Source organism: Bombina bombina, chromosome 8 (genome assembly GCF_027579735.1).
Source record: "Bombina bombina isolate aBomBom1 chromosome 8, aBomBom1.pri, whole genome shotgun sequence".
Lineage (NCBI taxonomy): Eukaryota > Metazoa > Chordata > Amphibia > Anura > Bombinatoridae > Bombina > Bombina bombina.
In genome coordinates, this window is record NC_069506.1 from 256,382,476 (window position 1) to 256,399,840 (window position 17,365).

The 17,365-nt window shown below is 41.7% G+C and overlaps 1 protein-coding gene across 1 annotated transcript in view; it reads right to left on the minus strand.

Annotated features, from left to right (window-relative positions):
• LOC128638982 (dual specificity tyrosine-phosphorylation-regulated kinase 1A) overlaps nucleotides 1-17,365 on the minus strand; it is a 596,957-nt gene that overhangs the window by 394,443 nt on the left and 185,149 nt on the right. Inside the window, exon 2 of the mRNA XM_053691124.1 lies at nucleotides 1,497-1,639. Within this exon, the coding sequence (XP_053547099.1) occupies nucleotides 1,497-1,559 (63 nt within the window). The 5' untranslated portion in view covers nucleotides 1,560-1,639. The remainder of the gene's footprint in view (nucleotides 1-1,496; nucleotides 1,640-17,365) is intronic.

Here is a 17,365-nt window from a genome sequence, read left to right on the forward strand (position 1 = left end):
TTGAGAGTTGCAAGAGAATGACTGGATATGGCAGTTAGGGGAGGAGCTATATAGCAGCTCTGCTGTGGGTGATCCTCTTGCAACTTCCTGTTGGGAAGGAGAATATGCCACAAGTAATGGATGATCCATGGACTGGATACACCTTACAAGAGAAAAATGCAAAACAGCATAGCCCTCTGATAGAAAAATGACTAGAGGCATATAGGAATGGGGTTTTAAAAAATGAAAATATTTGGCGCCAAGTATGACGCTCAACACAAACAGAAAAAAAATGTTGGCGCTAACAACATCCGGAAATGACACACTCGCGTCATTGAAGACGAAACCTTGTGAAAGGACTCAGCATCAACTAAGACGCCGGAAGTGACAAATTTGCGTCATCGAACGTAACTTCGCACCAAAAAAAGAAGCAATAAACTTTTGCATTTTGCTCCCTTGCGAGCCTAATTCTGCCCGCGAATTTGAAAATGACAGTCAATTGAAAAAAGGCTATACCCCAGGTAAGAAATACATTTTCATAAAAAATGCATTTCCCAGATATGAAACTGACAGTCTGCAAAAGGAAATATACTGAAAACCTGAATCATGGCAAATATAAGTACAATACATATATTTAGAACTTTATATAAATAAAGTGCCAAACCATAGCTGAGAGTGTCTTAAGAAATGAAAACATACTTACCAAGAGACACCCATCAACATATAGCAGATAGCCAAACCAGTACTGAAACGGTTATCAGTAGAGGTAATGGAATATGAGAGTATATCGTCGATCTGAAAAGGAAGGTAGGAGATGAGTCTCCACGACCAATAACAGAGAACCTATTAAATAGATCTCCTGTGAAGAAAACCATTGCATTTAATAGGTGATACTCCCTTCACATCCCTCTGACATTCACTGTACTCTGAGAGGAATCGGGCTTCAAAATGCTAAGAAGCGCATATCAACGTAGAAATCTTAGCACAAACTTACTTCACAACCGCCATAGGAGGCAAAGTTTGTAAAAACTGAATTGTGGGTGTGGTGAGGGGTGTATTTATAGGCCTTTTGAGGTTTGGGAAACTTTGCCCCTCCTGGTAGGATTGTATATCCCATACATCACTAGCTCATGGACTCTTGCCAATTACATGAAAGAAAAGCAAATACAAAAGCATGTGATCAAGAGACTGTCAAATAGAGCATTTTAAACAGGCAGACATTTAGTGGTTAAATGTTTTAAAGTATATTAATCTAACATTTGTTGTGCAAAGCTGGGTAATGGGTAGTAAAGGCATTATCTAACTTTTTAAACAATAACTATTTTTGTGTAGACTGTCCCTTTAAGGTAATAGTTTCTTGCTTCTCTATCTAGGCAATAGTCCAGCTACCCAGAAATTTAGTATTATTATTATCATTTATTGGTATAGCGCCGCCTAAGTCTGTAGCACTTGTAATCAAGCAACTCTTTACTAAAAGGTCAAAATGGTAGTGCTTTTGTTAAATACTTTAGAATTACCTGCTGATGATCAGCCATTGATTGAAGACTAGAGAAAGGAGCGTGGCTGTGCTGGCTTGACATGCTTGCCTCAGTGGGGACAAAGGCAAAAGGGGCAGCCAGACAGAAAGAGGAGGAGGATTTGCATCCTGTACTGCTGCCACCTAAAACAAAAAGTATTCTTTGGTATTTCACTTCAGTAACATTTAAACAACTTAAAAGTCTAAGTACAATAAAATTGAGAAAATTACTTTAACTGGTTAAAAGTGACATGATACACTGTTTGTTCAATCTAGAACAGAATGACTCAAATGTATTAGTGCTTTATTTTATGAAAAACAGATGTTTATTGGTTAAATAAAACCAATTAGTTGTTCTTATCAGCCAATGAGCATTTGAGCCTTCCAAGCCCGTTGTACACAACCATGAAATTCCTGTTCGCTTCACATTCAGTTTAAAAAACAGTTTTCCCAGTTTAGTATTAAGTCATTTTAAATAACCAGATCTGGATGAGTTTACCCAGCATTGGTGCAAGACATTAAGCATTTTAGTATAAACAGGTCAATGCCTAATTTTTGTAAATATAATTACAATCAATATTTTCTTTAATGGATATTTTCTTCTCAGCAAAAACTCAGTGTAGATTTGTATTAACCATACCTAAATTGTTGAGCAAACACACAGCCTTTCCACTATTACTTGCAGAAACAATTAACATAGTTTACAATTATTCTACAATAGCATTTGTAACAAGCATACAGCATTGCTTGTGCTTACTAATGTGCTACAGACTTGGCTCTATCTGGACCTTCCCAGAAAAGATTGTGTAAGCATAGAACAGAGGTAAAGAGCAAACACTTGAATTGCTATTGGTTCGTGCAAGTCAAAATTAAAGGGACATTATACACTCATTTTTTCTTTGCATAAATGTTTTGTAGATCTATTTATATAGCCCAAAAAGTTTTTTTTTTTTTTTTTTAAATGTATAGTTTTGCTTATTTTTTAATAACATTGCTCTGATTTTCAGACTCCTAACCAAGCCCCAAAGTTTTATGTGAATACTGTCAGCTACCTTCTCCAGCTTGCTCCTGCTTCTGTAAATGGTCTTTTCGTATGCAAAAGAAGGGGGAGGGGGGGAGTCTCTTATTTCCCAATTGCAGTGGGCTTTCCAGCTACCTTTTCAAGGGAGCTAAAGAGAGCTTCTAAGTACGTTTTTAAACCATATTATACTGTATTTTTCTATCAGTATCTGTGCATCTTATTCTTTATAGTAGTGTCTATTACATGCAGTTATATGAAAATGTGTGTATACTGTCCCTTTAAACTTATCAGGATTCAGAAAGAACATGTTATTTTAAGCAACATTGCCATTCACTTCCGCTATCACATTTACTCTTTGTTGAAGAGCAATTGGAAAGTTTATTTTTTAGCATTGCATGGCCTATCTAAATCACGATTCAAGTATAATTTCAAAAGGGGTAGTAAACACCTTGTAATTACAAGACATTTCTGTTGTCTTGCTATAGAAGTTAACGTTTTTAAGAAGAAAAAAAATTTAAAGACAACAAGGCTACCCACAGCTATATGTTAGTATAGAGTGCATCATTTTGCAGAGGTGCCTGAGCTTTACAAAACAAAAAGACTGTCTGAATAAAAAGGGTGGGCCGTGGACTCACCGTGTCAAGAAAGAAATACATTTATCAGGTAAGCATAAATTTAGTTTTCTTTTTAAAGACACAGTGAGTCACGGATCATCTCTAATTACTATTGGGAATCAATACCCAAGTTAGAGGACACAGATAAGGGAGGGACAAGACAGGAACCTAAAAGGAAGGCACTTCTGCTTGAAGAACCTTTCTCCCAAAAGAATCCTCAGCCGAGGAAAAAATATCAAATTTATAGAATTTTGAAGTGTGTAGAGAAGAATCTGTTCCATAGAAGCTTCATTTTTGAATGCCCAGGAAGAGGAAACAGCACTAGTAGAATGAGCCGTAATTCTCAGGAGGCTGCTGATCAGCAGTTTCATAGGCCAAACGGAATATACTTCCCAGCCACAGAGAAAGATACGTAGCCGTAGCCTTCTGACCCTTGCGTTTCCCAGATAAAACAACAAACAAGGAAGAGGACTAGCGAAAATCCTTAGTAGCATGCAAATAGTACTTCAATGCACGTACCACATCTAGGTTGTGCAGTAAACGCTCTTTTTATGAGAAGAGGGGTTAGGACACAAGGAAGGAACGATTTCCTGGTTAATATTCCTATCCGAAACCACTTTTGGAAGAAAACCCAACATAGTACACAGAACTACCTTATCCGAATGAAAAAACAGGTAAGGAGATTCGCACTAACGCAGAGAGTTCAGAAACTCTTAGAGCAGAAGAAATGGCAACAAGAAACAAAACTTTCAAAGATAACATCTTAATATCTAAACTCCTAAAGAATGCATAGGCTCCAACGGAGCCTGCTAAAGAGCCTTAAAAAACAAGGTTAAGACTCCAGGGAGGAGTAACAGATTTGAAAACAGGCCTGAGTCTGACCAAGGCCTGACAGAAGGATTGTACATCTGGCAAGTCTGTGCCAGACGCTTATGCAACAATATAGATAAGGCAGAAATATGACCCTTCAAGGTACTAGCAGATAATCCCTTCTTCAGACCCTCCTGGAGAAAAGACAAAATCCTAGGAATCCGAACTCTACTCCAAGAGTAGCCTCTGGATTCACACCAATACAGATATTTACGCCATATCTTAAAGTAAATATTTCTAGCAACAGGCTTACAAGCCTGAATCATGGTCTCAATGACCGACTCAGAAAAACCACGCTTAGATAAAATTAAGCATTCAATCTCCAAGCAGTCAGCTTCAGAGAAACGAGATTTGGGTGAAGGAAGGGCCCTGTTAGTAGAAGATCCTTCCTCAGTGGAAGTCTCCAAGGTGGGAGAGATGACAGATCATGCGCGGCCACGCCAGTGCAATGAAGATCACTGACGGCCTCTGTTTGAATCGAGCAATGACCCAAGGAAGGAGAGCGAACGGAGGAAACAGGAATGCTAGACTGAAATTTCAAGGAACCGCCAGAGCATCTATCAGTACACCCTGAGGATTTCTTGACCTCGAACCGTACCTCCGGAGCTTGGCTTTGTGTCGAGATAAAAGTGGAGAAATGGATGATAGGAGCGCTTTTGTGCTAAGTGAATATCCTGCTGCTAATGTAGTTTAACCCTCAAATTCAACGGAATATGCATAGAAAAGAAAGAAATTAGCAGCGCTAAAAAAGCTCGGATATACTGAAATATATTAAAAAAAGGGGTTAATATCTAGTTTATTTAAAATATATGAATTGTAAGCATTACAACTTAAATCCTTAAAAAAGGAAATTTATGCTTACCTGATAAATCGATTTCTTTTACGATATGCCGAGTCCACGGGTTTCATCCTCACTTGTGGGATTTATCCTCCTGCTAACAGGAAGTGGCAAAGAGCACCACAGCAGAGCTGTTACATAGCTCCTTCCCTAACTCCTCCCCCAGTCATTCGACCGAAGGTATAGGAAGAGAAAGTAAAAGCTAAAAGGTGCAGAGGTGACTGAAGTTTTGAAAAATAAAATAAATCCTGTCTTAAAATGACAGGGCGGGCCGTGGACTCAGCATATCGTAAAATAAATCAATTTATCAGGTAAGCATAAATTTCCTTTTCTTTTACAAGATATGCAGAGTCCACGGGTTTCATCCTTACTTGTGGGATACCAGTACCAAAGCTTTTAGGACACGGATGAAAGGGAGGGACAAGACAGGAACCTAAACGGAAGGCACCCCTGCTTGAAGAACCTGTCTCCCAAAAATAGCCTCAGAAGAAGCAAAAGTATCAAATTTGGAAAATTTGGAAAAAGTATGAAGGGAGGACCAAGTCGCAGCCCTACAAATCTGTTCAACAGAAGCATCGTTTTTGAAAGCCCATGTGGAAGCCACAGCTATAGTAGAATGAGCAGTAATTTTTTCAGGAGGCTGCTGTCCAGCAGTCTCATATGCCAGGCGGATGATGCTTTTCAGCTAAAAAGAGAGAGAGAGGTAGCCATAGCTTTTTCACCCCTACGCTTTCCAGAATAAACAACAAAAAGAGAGGATGTTTGTCTGAAATCCTTGGTCACTTGTAAGTAAAACTTCAAGGCACGGACCAGATCCAAGTTATGTAAAGTTATGTAATAGACGTTCCTTCTTAGAAGGATTAGGAAACAAGGAAGGAACAACAATTTCCTGATTAATATTCTTATTTGAAACAACCTTAGGAAGGAATCCAGGTTTAGTACGCAACACCACCTTATCAGAATGGAATATAAGATAAGGTGAATTACATTGTAAAGCAGAAAGCTCAGAAACTCTTCGAGCAGAAGAGATAGCAACTAAAAATAAAACCTTCCAAGATAACAGCTTAATATCTATGGAATGCATGGGTTCAAACTGAACCCCTTGAAGAACATTAAGAACTAAATTCAGACTCCATGGTGGAGCAACAGGTTTAAATACAGGCTTGATTCTGATTAAAGCCTGACAAAAAGACTGAACGTCTGGGACATCCGCCAGACGCTTGTGTAATAAAATTGACAAAGCAGAAATTTGTCCTTTTAAAGAACTAGCAGATAATCCCTTCTCCAATCCTTCTTGAAGAAAGGACAAGATCCTAGGAATTCTAATCTTACTCCATGAGTAACCCCTGGATTCACAGAAATAAAGATATTTACGCCATATCTTATGGTAAATCTTTCTAGTGACAGGCTTGTGAGCCTGAATCAGAGTATCAATGACCGACTCAGAGAATCCTCGCTTAGAGAAGATCAAGCGTTCAATCTCCAGGCAGTCAGCTGCAGAGAATTTAGATTTGGATGTTGGAACGGACCTTGAATGAGAAGGTCCTGTCTCAATGGCAGTTTTTACGGTGGCAGAGACGACATGTCCACTAGATCCACATACCAAGTCCTGCGTGGCCACGCAGGCGCTATTAGAATTACTGAAGCTCTCTCCTGTTTGATTCTTGCAATCAGACAAGGTAGGAGAGGAAATGGTGGAAACACATAAGCCAGGTTGAACGACCAAGGTACTGCTAGAACATCTATCAGAACAGCTTGGGGATCCCTTGACCTGGACCCGTAACAAGGAAGTTTGGCATTCTTAAGAGATGCCATCAGATCCAATTCCGGTGTGCCCCATTGACGGATCAATGATGCGAACACCTCCGGATGGAGTTCCCACTCCCCCGGATGAAAAGTCTGACGACTTAGAAAATCTGCTTCCCAGTTCTCTACTCCTGGGATATAGATCGCTGATAGATGGCAAGAGTGAATCTCTGCCCATCAGATTATCATTGATACCTCTATCATCGCAAGAGAACTCCTTGTTCCCCCCTGATGATTGATATATGCTACAGTCGTGATATTGTCCGACTGGAATCTTATGAGATTGGTCAATGCCAACTGAGGCCACGCCTGAAGCGCATTGAATATTGCTCTCAGTTCCAGAATATTGATTGGTAATTGAGACTCAGTCGGAGTCCAACTTCCCTGAGCCTTCAGGGAATTCCAGACTGCACCCCAGCCCAAGAGGCTGGCGTCCGTTGTCACTATAACCCATGATGGCCTGCGGAAGCACATCCCCTGGGACAGATGATCCTGTGACAACCACCACAGAAGAGAGTCTCTGGTCTCTTGTTCCAGATTTATCTGAGGAGATAAATTTGCATAATCCCCATTCCACTGTCTGAGCATGCACAGTTGAAGTGGCCTGAGATGAAAGCGAGCAAACGGAACGATGTCCATCGCTGCTACCATTAATCCAATGACCTCCATACACTGCGCCACTGATGGCCGAGGAATGGACTGAAGAGCTTGGCAAGTTTTTAGAATTTTTGATTTTCTGACCTCCGTCAGAAAAATTCTCATGTCTACCGAGTCTATCAGAGTTCCCAAGAATGGAACTCTTGTTTGTGGAACAAGTGAACTCTTTTCTATATTCACTTTCCAACCATGAGTTCTTAGAAATGACAACACAATGTCCGTGTGAAATTTGGTCAAAGTTGACGCCTGAACCAAAATATCGTCCAGATAGGGCGCCACTGCTGAGAACCGCTAGAAGGGACCCTAGCACCTTTGTGAAGATTCTGGGAGCTGTGGCCAACCCGAAGGGAAGGGCCACAAACTGATAATGCTTGTCCAGAAAGGCAAATCTTAGAAACTGATGATGATCCTTGTGGATAGGAATGTGAAGGTACGCATCCTTTAGGTCCACAGTGGTCATGTATTGACCCTCCTGGATCATTGGTAAGATTGTTCGTATAGTCTCCATCTTGAACGATGGGACCCTGAGAAATTTGTTTAGACACTTCCAAAAATAGGTCTGAAAGTTCCCTCTTTTTTGGGAACCACGAAAAGGTTTGAGTAAAACCCCTGTCCCAGTTTTGGAACTGGACAAATTACTCCCATAGTATAGAGGTCTTTTACACAGTGTAAGAATGCCTCTCTTTTTGTCTGGTCTACAGACAAACGTGAAAGATGAAATCTCCCTCTTGGGGGAAAATTTTTGAATTCCAGTTGATACCCCTGAGTCACAATTTCTAATGCCCAGGGATCTTGCCGAAGCCTGAGCAAAGAGAGAAAGTCTGCCCCCTACTAGATCCGGTCCTGGATCGGGGGCCGCCCCTTCATGCTGTCTTGGTAGCAAGCAGCTGGCTTTTTGGCTTGTTTACCCTTATTCCAGGTCTGATTAGGTCTCCAGACAGACTTGGATTGAGCAAAATTTCCTTCCTGCTTATTGGTGGAAGGGGAAGCAGAGGGTACTCCTCTGAAAATTCGAAAAGAACGAAAATTATTTTGTTTACCCCTCATCCTAAGAGGTTTTTCTTGAGGTAGGGCATGGCCTTTACCTCCAGTAATGTCAGCAATGATTTCCTTCAATTCAGGGTCGATCAGGGTCTTACCCTTGAAAGGAATAGTTAACAGTTTAGACTTTGATGATACATCAGCAGACCACGATTTTAACCATAGCACTCTGCGTGCCAATATGGCAAAATCTGCATTTTATGCTGCTAATTTAGTAATCTGAAAAACAGCATCTGTGATAAAAGAATTAGCTAGTTTGAGAGCTTTTATTCTGTCCAAAATGTCGTCTAGGGGTGTCTCTACTTTCAGAGACTCCTCAAGGGCGTCAAACCAGAAAGCCGCCGCCGTAGTTACTGGAACAATGCAGGCAGCAGGTTGTCACAAGAAACCCTGGTGAATAAATAATTTCTTTAGAATACCCTCAAATTTTTTATCCATAGGGTCTTTGAAAACACAACTGTCCTCAATAGGTATAGTTGTACGCTTAGCTAGAGTAGATATTGCTCCCTGCACCTTAGGGACCGTTTGCCAAGAGGCCTTAATGGAGTCTGATATGGGAAACATTTTCTTAAAATCAGGAGGGGGAGAGAACGGTACGCCTGGTCTATCCCATTCCTTTCTAACAATTTCCGAAATTCTTTTGGGTGACCGGAAAGACATCAGTGTAAGTAGGAACTTCTAGATATTTATCCATCTTACACAATTTTTCTGGAGGAATTATAATAGATTCACAATCATCCAGAGTCGCTAGGACCTCCCTGAGTAAAAGGCGAAAATGTTCAAGTTTAAATTTAAAGGACGCTAAGTCTGTATCTGTCTGAGATAACATATTCCCTGAATCTTAAATTTCTCCCTCTGACAATAATTCCCTAACCCCCCAATTCAGAGCATTGTGAGGGTACATCGGAAATGGCTACTAAAGCATCAGAGGGTTCAGTATTTACGTTAATACCTGGCCTACTGCGTTAACCCTGCAAGCCTGGCAGTTTAGATAATACCTAAGTGAGAGTAGTTGACATAACTGCAGCCATATCTTGCAAAGTAAAAGAATTAGACGCACTAGATGTACTAGGTGTCACTTGTGTGGGTGTTAAAGGTTGGGACACTTGAGGAAAATTACATGGCATATCCTGATTCTCTTCAGACTGAGAATCATCCTTAGACATACTTTCATTTCCTAAAATATGTTCCTTACAATGTAAGGCTCTATCAGTACAAGCGGTACACAATGTAAGAGGAGGTTCCACAATGGCTTCTAAACACATAGAGCAATGAGTTTCCTCAATGTCAGACATGTTAAACAAAGTAGTAATAACCACAACAGTTGGTAAATACTTTATTTGTTGACAAAAAACAATTTTGGAAAAAGGAGTACTGTGCCTTTAAGAAATAAAAAAACACAATTTTTTTCTCAAGCACGCTTAAGTCTATGAACGTTTAAAAAGTAGATATAGCATATAAATTGCCACAAATTATTGAATCCACATGCAAGGATTGCATTTACTCTTTACAGGAACATTACTTTAAAAAAAATAATACAATTTTCTAAATAATAAACCCTGCTGTGGCGCATACCTGCCCCCAGATAACTGCCAAACGAATCGACACCAATCCGGATAGTGTAAAACACAGATAGGGCCCAAAACTAATGTCTGCTGTCTCCTTCAGAGTAAACTGTGCATCTGAGGCGCGAAAATATGCCGCCCACAATGGACGTCGCACTAAGAAATTCAACTACCGCATGGGAAGCGGTTAAAAACAGCCATGTGGTCCCCAAACGACTATTTATCAAATAAAACCTCTTTTACTGTTTATAATAAAATTTGTGAAAATAAAAGTCCCAGTGTCAATTAATATGCTGCTTATGAAATGTGCTGCAATGATGAAAGAAATAAAACACCCGGTATGACAGTAACTCCCCTTTTGGTTTAGGACTACTGCTTACCCTGTTCCCCTTATAAGGAACCAAATACAGCCAATTCTGATATACCAAGTTTCCTCAGCATTTGAGGTAAGTGTCAGCCTATTTTTCTCTGTTTACTGCATGAGACCGTCCTCACACTGAAGAGTTTCCATCATTACCTTCAGATTAGTGGGAACCATAATTAAACTTAGTAACTGCTGCTAAGATCATCAATTTCAGGGAGAAATCTTCTTCCATATCCTCCCTTGATTGGAGAAATTAAAACTCATTTTGTCACCACTATCACTTTACCCTTCCTATTACTAGCATAGGCAAAGAGAATGACTGGGGGGAGGAGTTAGGGGAGGAGCTATGTAACAGCTCTGCTGTGGTGCTTTTTGCCACTTTCTGTTAGCAGGAGGATAAATCCCACAAGGATGAAACCCGTGGACTCGGCATATCTTGTAAAAGAAATAGGGACATCTCCCAATCTATATTAGAATCACAATAAACAATTTAACAATTGTGAAAATACTGGGCAGCTAATTAGCACAATGTTGCAAACACACATATAGCAATATTACGGTGGGAGCGTGTGCAGTGCAATAAAAATCCCCCAAACTATTTCCACAATGTAACTAACAAATATAAAACTTAATATTTAAAATGTTGCAATGCAATAAAAGTTCCAACGGATAAATTGACAGATACTTTGCAAATAGAAACCAAAAAAAACTATACAGGTACTATCAGTGTGGATTAATTATATCAGGCTTAGTATCCATATATACAAACAAATAAGAAACTCTGTAGATCAACAATTCCCTTAATTTGATGAATAGGAATGTTCACATTACCCTCAATGGGTTTCAACACATTCAGAGGGATAATATAGAGATTGATATGCCTTTATTCGTGTGAAATTTTGGTATAACTGCAATCCCCTTATGGAGAATGTGAGAGTACACAATCCCCTCGGTGGGTATACCGCGTCTAAAGGGATAATAAAAAGTACCTTTCCCCTAAGCGGCAATCCTATCTGCGTCCAGAGGGAGAGTGTAAATCTTGTGTTAATACCTTAGTTACAGATATTTCTCTGGGAACTTCTGTTTGCCGTTGACTTCCGTTCCTCTTTATCGGGCAGTTGATTTCCAAGGACTCCGGTGGCGGTTGTTCGTCACCTGACACCCCTCTATGTGTTAGAGGTCGGAGGTCACGTCCGTCACGTAGGCAGCTTCAATAATAATAGATTGTGCTATTCCAATATCCTAGGCGCCTTTAGAACTAATATATAGCAATAGAATCAAGCAAAAGGAATGATGTCCATGGAAGCCAACATCAGACCGATTACCTCCATACATTGAGCCACTGAATGATAAGCAGTAGCCTGAAGCAAGAAGAAATGATTTTGTTTTTCCTGACCTCTGTCAGAAAAATCTTCATTAATAGAGAATCTATTATGGTCCCTAAGAACACTACTTTTGTAGCAGGGGAAAGGGAGCTTTTTTTCTAGATTCCATCTGTGGAACAAAGAAAAGACAACAATATCTCTGTGAGATTTTGCTTGTTGAAAAGATGGCGTCTGAAAAAATATGTCGTCCAGGTAGGGTAGCATAGCAATTCCACGAGAATGGATCACTGCCAAAAGAGCCCCCAGAACCTTAGAAAAAAATGGAAGGGCCACGAACTGGAAATGTTTATCCAGAAAGGCAAATCTCAGGAATATGTGATGGTCCCTGTGACTAGGAACAAGAAGATATGCATCCTTTAGGTCTATGGTTGTCATGAACTGACCCTCTTGTACTAAAGGAAGAATGGAGTGTATAGTCTCCATCTTGAAGAATGGAACTCGTTTGAAGAAAGAAACTCATTTAGACACTTCAAGTCTAGAAAGGGACGGAAAGTTCCCTCTTTTTTGGGAACCACAAATAGGTTGGAGTAGAACCAGAAACCCTGTTCCTGCAAAGGAACTGGAACTATCACTCCCAGGAAGGAAAGATGTTGTATACATTTCAAGAACTCCTCTCTCTTAATCTGGTCTGCAGATAATCTTGAGAGATGGAATCTTCCTCTGGGAAGAAAAGTCTTGAATTCCAATTTGTAACCCTGGAATACTATGTCCACAGTCCAGGGATCTGGGACATCTCATATCCAGGCTTGAGAGAATGAGAATATCCCACAAGTAATGGATGATCCGTGGACTGGATACATCTTACAAGAGAAAAGAACCTTCCAAGACAGAAAATCTTAATGTCAACTCAATGCATAAGCCCAAACAGAGCCATCTGCAAAACGTAGAACAAGATGTAAACAAGGAGGAGCACTAGATCTAAACACAGGTATGATCTAGTCAAAGCCTGAACAAGACTGGACATCTGGAAGCTCTGTGAGCCTCTCGAGCAGTAAAACAGATAGGGCCGAAACCTGTCCCCTTAGGGAGCCAACAGAAGACCCTTCCCCAGAGCATCCTGGAGAAAGGAAAGGATCCTGGAAAACCTGGCATTATGCAAGGAGAACCCCGCTCTACATACCAGAAGAAGTAGGTCCTGTACCCCTTATGATAGATGCGACTATACACCGACTTATGAGCTAGAACGAGAGTAACATCATTCTTTCAGAAAAAAAACTCTTGGCTAAGACTAAGCGTTCAATTCCACGCAGTCAGTCTCAGAATCCAGGTTGTGATGTACACAAGGACCCTGCTCCAGCAGATCCCTGTAACAAGGTCCATAGAGGCGAAGCCCCTAAACTGCGACACAACTCTAGATATAAACAGAGCAAAATGTCTCACCGTCTGCTCCTGCTAGGATCGACCATCCACAACAAAGAGTAACATGGCCGAATAGAAGAAGGTTAAAGGAAAACCCTAAGGAATGCTAGATGTATAGCATATTTAGATTGAAAGGGCCGGAGCCCCACCTGGGTTCAAACCCATCTTCTGCTACAGAAGCAGTGGAGCTAACACTGACGCCTTGAAAGTCCGATTGGCTTCCCCATCTGACACAAAAATTTGAGCAAGGAATGATTGTAGGGGACATCCAAACCTAAAGAGTACACTTAAAGAGGGTAGCTGGCAATGAGCCGGCGTGTGCTTCCACCCACCACCAAACACGAGACCCCCCCCCCCCGTTTAGCAGGAGGAACTGTCATCCTTTAAAAGAAGTTCTCCCCACTGAGAGGTTCCAACTGGTACAAACCCAGAAGACCAAATCCTCCAAGCAGAATGCTTGCTGAGGAACCAATGGAATAATCGGAAGGAAAGTCCCAACCCACAGACCTCCCTAGGACACACTCTCCCTACGGAGAAGGAAGCGACAAGGTCAAAACCGCCCTGGGAGAACTAAGAAAAAATTCTGGGAACAGGGAGAAATAGAAAATCCAGCCTTACTTTCAGTTGAAACTTGCATTATTTTATCAAGTAAATATGTTGTAGAAAATAAAGCCTAATAAAAACATTTTACCCTGTCTTTTTAAACCCATACAACAGGATTATCTATGTACCAATAAAAAAACAGAATTTATGCTTACCTGATAAATTACTTTCTCCAACGGTGTGTCCGGTCCACGGCGTCATCCTTACTTGTGGGAATATCTCTTCCCCAACAGGAAATGGCAAAGAGTCATATAGTCCCTCCTAGGCTCCGCCCACCCCAGTCATTCGACCGACGGACAGGAGGAAAAATTGGAGAAACCATATGGTACCGTGGTGACTGTAGTTAGAGAAAATAATTCATCAGACCTGATTAAAAAAAAAAAAAACAGGGCGGGCCGTGGACCGGACACACCGTTGGAGAAAGTAATTTATCAGGTAAGCATAAATTCTGTTTTCCCCAACATTGGTGTGTCCGGTCCACGGCGTCATCCTTACTCATGGGAAACAATACCAAAGCTTTAGGACACGGATTAAGGGAGGGAGCAAATCAGGTTACCTAAACGGAAGGCACCACGGCTTGCAAAACCTTTCTCCCAAAAATAGCCTCCGAAGAAGCAAAAGTATCAAATTTGTAAAATTTGGCAAAAGTGTGCAGTGAAGACCAAGTCGCTGCCTTACATATCTGATCAACAGAAGCCTCGTTCTTGAAGGCCCATGTGGAAGCCACAGCCCTAGTGGAGTGAGCTGTGATTCTTTCAGGAGGCTGCCGTCCGGCCAATCGGATGATGCTTTTAAGCCAAAAGGAAAGAGAGGTAGAAGTCGCTTTTTGACCTCTCCTTTTACCAGAATAGACGACAAACAGAGAAGATGTTTGTCTGAAATCTTTTGTAGCTTCTAAATAGAATTTTAGAGCACGGACTACGTCCAAATTGTGTAACAAACGTTCCTTCTTTGAAACTGGATTCGGACACAAAGAAGGTACAACTATCTCCTGGTTAATATTTTTGTTAGAAACAACCTTTGGAAGAAAACCAGGCTTAGTACGCAAAACCACCTTATCTGCATGGAACACCAGATAGGGCGGAGAACACTGCAGAGCAGATAACTCTGAAACTCTTCTAGCAGAAGAAATAGCAACCAAAAACAAAACTTTCCAAGATAGTAACTTAATATCTATGGAATTTAGAGGTTCAAACGGAACCCCTTGAAGAACTGAGAGAACTCGATTTAAACTCCAGGGAGGAGTCAAAGGTCTGTAAACTGGCTTGATCCTAACCAGAGCCTGAACAAATGCTTGAACATCTGGCACAGCTGCCAGTCTTTTGTGTAGTAAGACAGATAAAGCAGAAATCTGTCCTTTTAGAGAACTCGCAGATAATCCTTTATCCAAACCTTCTTGCAGAAAGGAAAGAATCTTAGGAATTTTTATCTTATTCCATGGGAATCCCTTGGATTCACACCAGCAGATATATCTTTTCCATATTTTATGGTAAATCTTTCTAGTTACCGGTTTTCTGGCCTGAACCAGAGTATCTATCACAGAATCTGAAAACCCACGCTTCGATAGAATCAAGCGTTCAATCTCCAAGCCGTCAGCTGGAGGGAGACCAGATTTGGATGTTCGAATGGACCCTGAACAAGAAGGTCCTGTCTCAAAGGTAGCTTCCATGGTGGAACCGATGACATATTCACCAGGTCTGCATACCAAGTCCTGCGTAGCCACGCAGGAGCTATCAAGATCACCGAGGCCCTCTCCTGTTTGATCCTAGCTACCAGCCTGGGAATGAGAGGAAACGGTGGAAACACATAAGCTAGGTTGAAGGTCCAAGGTGCTACTAGTGCATCCACTAGAGTCGCCTTGGGATCCCTGGATCTGGACCCGTAGCAAGGAACCTTGAAGGTCTGACGAGACGCCATCAGATCCATGTCTGGAATGCCCCATAATTGAGTCAACTGGGCAAAGATCTCCGGGTGGAGTTCCCACTCCCCCGGATGGAATGTCTGACTCAGATAGTCCGCTTCCCAGTTTTCCACACCTGGGATGTGGATCGCAGATAGATGGCAGGAGTGATCCTCCGCCCATTGTATTATTTTGGTCACTTTTTTCATCGCCAGGGAACTCCTTGTTCCCCCCTGATGATTGATATACGCAACAGTCGTCATGTTGTCTGATTGGAATCTTATGAATCTGGCCTTTGCAAGCTGAGGCCAAGCCCTGAGAGCATTGAATATCGCTCTTAGTTCCAGAATGTTTATCGGGAGAAGAGACTCTTCCCGAGACCATAGTCCCTGAGCTTTCAGGGATTCCCAGACTGCGCCCCAGCCCACTAGACTGGCGTCGGTCGTGACAATGACCCACTCTGGTCTGCGGAAGCTCATTCCCTGGGATAGGTGGCCCAGGGTTAGCCACCAACGGAGTGAATCTCTGGTCTTCTGATCTACTTGAATCACTGGAGACAAGTCTGTATAGTCCCCATTCCACTGTTTCAGCATGCACAGTTGTAATGGTCTTAGATGAATTCGCGCAAAAGGAACTATGTCCATTGCTGCAACCATCAACCCTACTACTTCCATGCACTGAGCTATGGAAGGACGTGGAACAGAATGAAGAACTTGACAAGCGCTTAGAAGTTTTGACTTTCTGACATCTGTCAGAAAAATCCTCATTTCTAAGGAATCTATTATTGTTCCCAAGAAGGGAACTCTTGTCGACGGGGACAGAGAACTTTTTTCTATGTTCACCTTCCATCCGTGAGATCTGAGAAAGGCCAGAACGATGTCTGTATGAGCCTTTGCTTTTGAAATGGACGACGCTTGAATTAGAATGTCGTCCAAGTATGGTACTACTGCAATGCCCCTCGGTCTTAGAACCGCTAGAAGGGACCCGAGTACCTTTGTGAAAATCCTTGGAGCAGTGGCTAATCCGAATGGGAGGGCCACAAACTGGTAATGTTTGTCCAGAAAGGCGAACCTTAGGAACTGATGTTCTTTGTGGATAGGAATATGTAGGTGCGCATCCTTTAGATACACGGTAGTCATAAATTGACCTTCCTGGATAGTGGGTAGAATCGTTCGAATGGTTTCCATTTTGAACGATGGTACCCTGAGAAATTTGTTTAGGATCTTTAAATCCAGAATTGGTCTGAAGGTTCCCTCTTTTTTGGGAACTACGAACAGATTTGAGTAAAAACCCATTCCTTGTTCAGTCATTGGAACTGGGTGTATCACTCCCATCTTTAACAGGTCTTCTACACAATGTAAGAACGACTGTCTCTTTATTTGGTTTGAGGATAAGTGAGACATGTGGAACCTTCCCCTTGGGGGTAGTTCCTTGAATTCCAGAAGATAACCCTGAGAAACTATTTCTAGCGTCCAGGGATCCTGAACATCTCTTGCCCAAGCCTGAGCAAAGAGAGAGAGTCTGCCCCCCACTAGATCCGGTCCCGGATCGGGGGCTACTCCTTCATGCTGTTTTGTTAGCGGTAGCAGGCTTCTTGGCCTGCTTACCCTTGTTCCAGCCTTGCATCGGTTTCCAGGCTGGTTTGGACTGTGAGGCATTACCCTCTTGCTTAGAGGATGCAGAATTAGAGGCCGGTCCGTTCCAGAAATTACGAAAGGAACGAAAAACAAAATTTATGCTTACCTGATAAATTCATTTCTCCTGTAGTGTGGTCAGTCCACGGGTCATCATTACTTCTGGGATATTATCTCCTCCCCTACAGGAAGTGCAAGAGGATTCACCCAGCA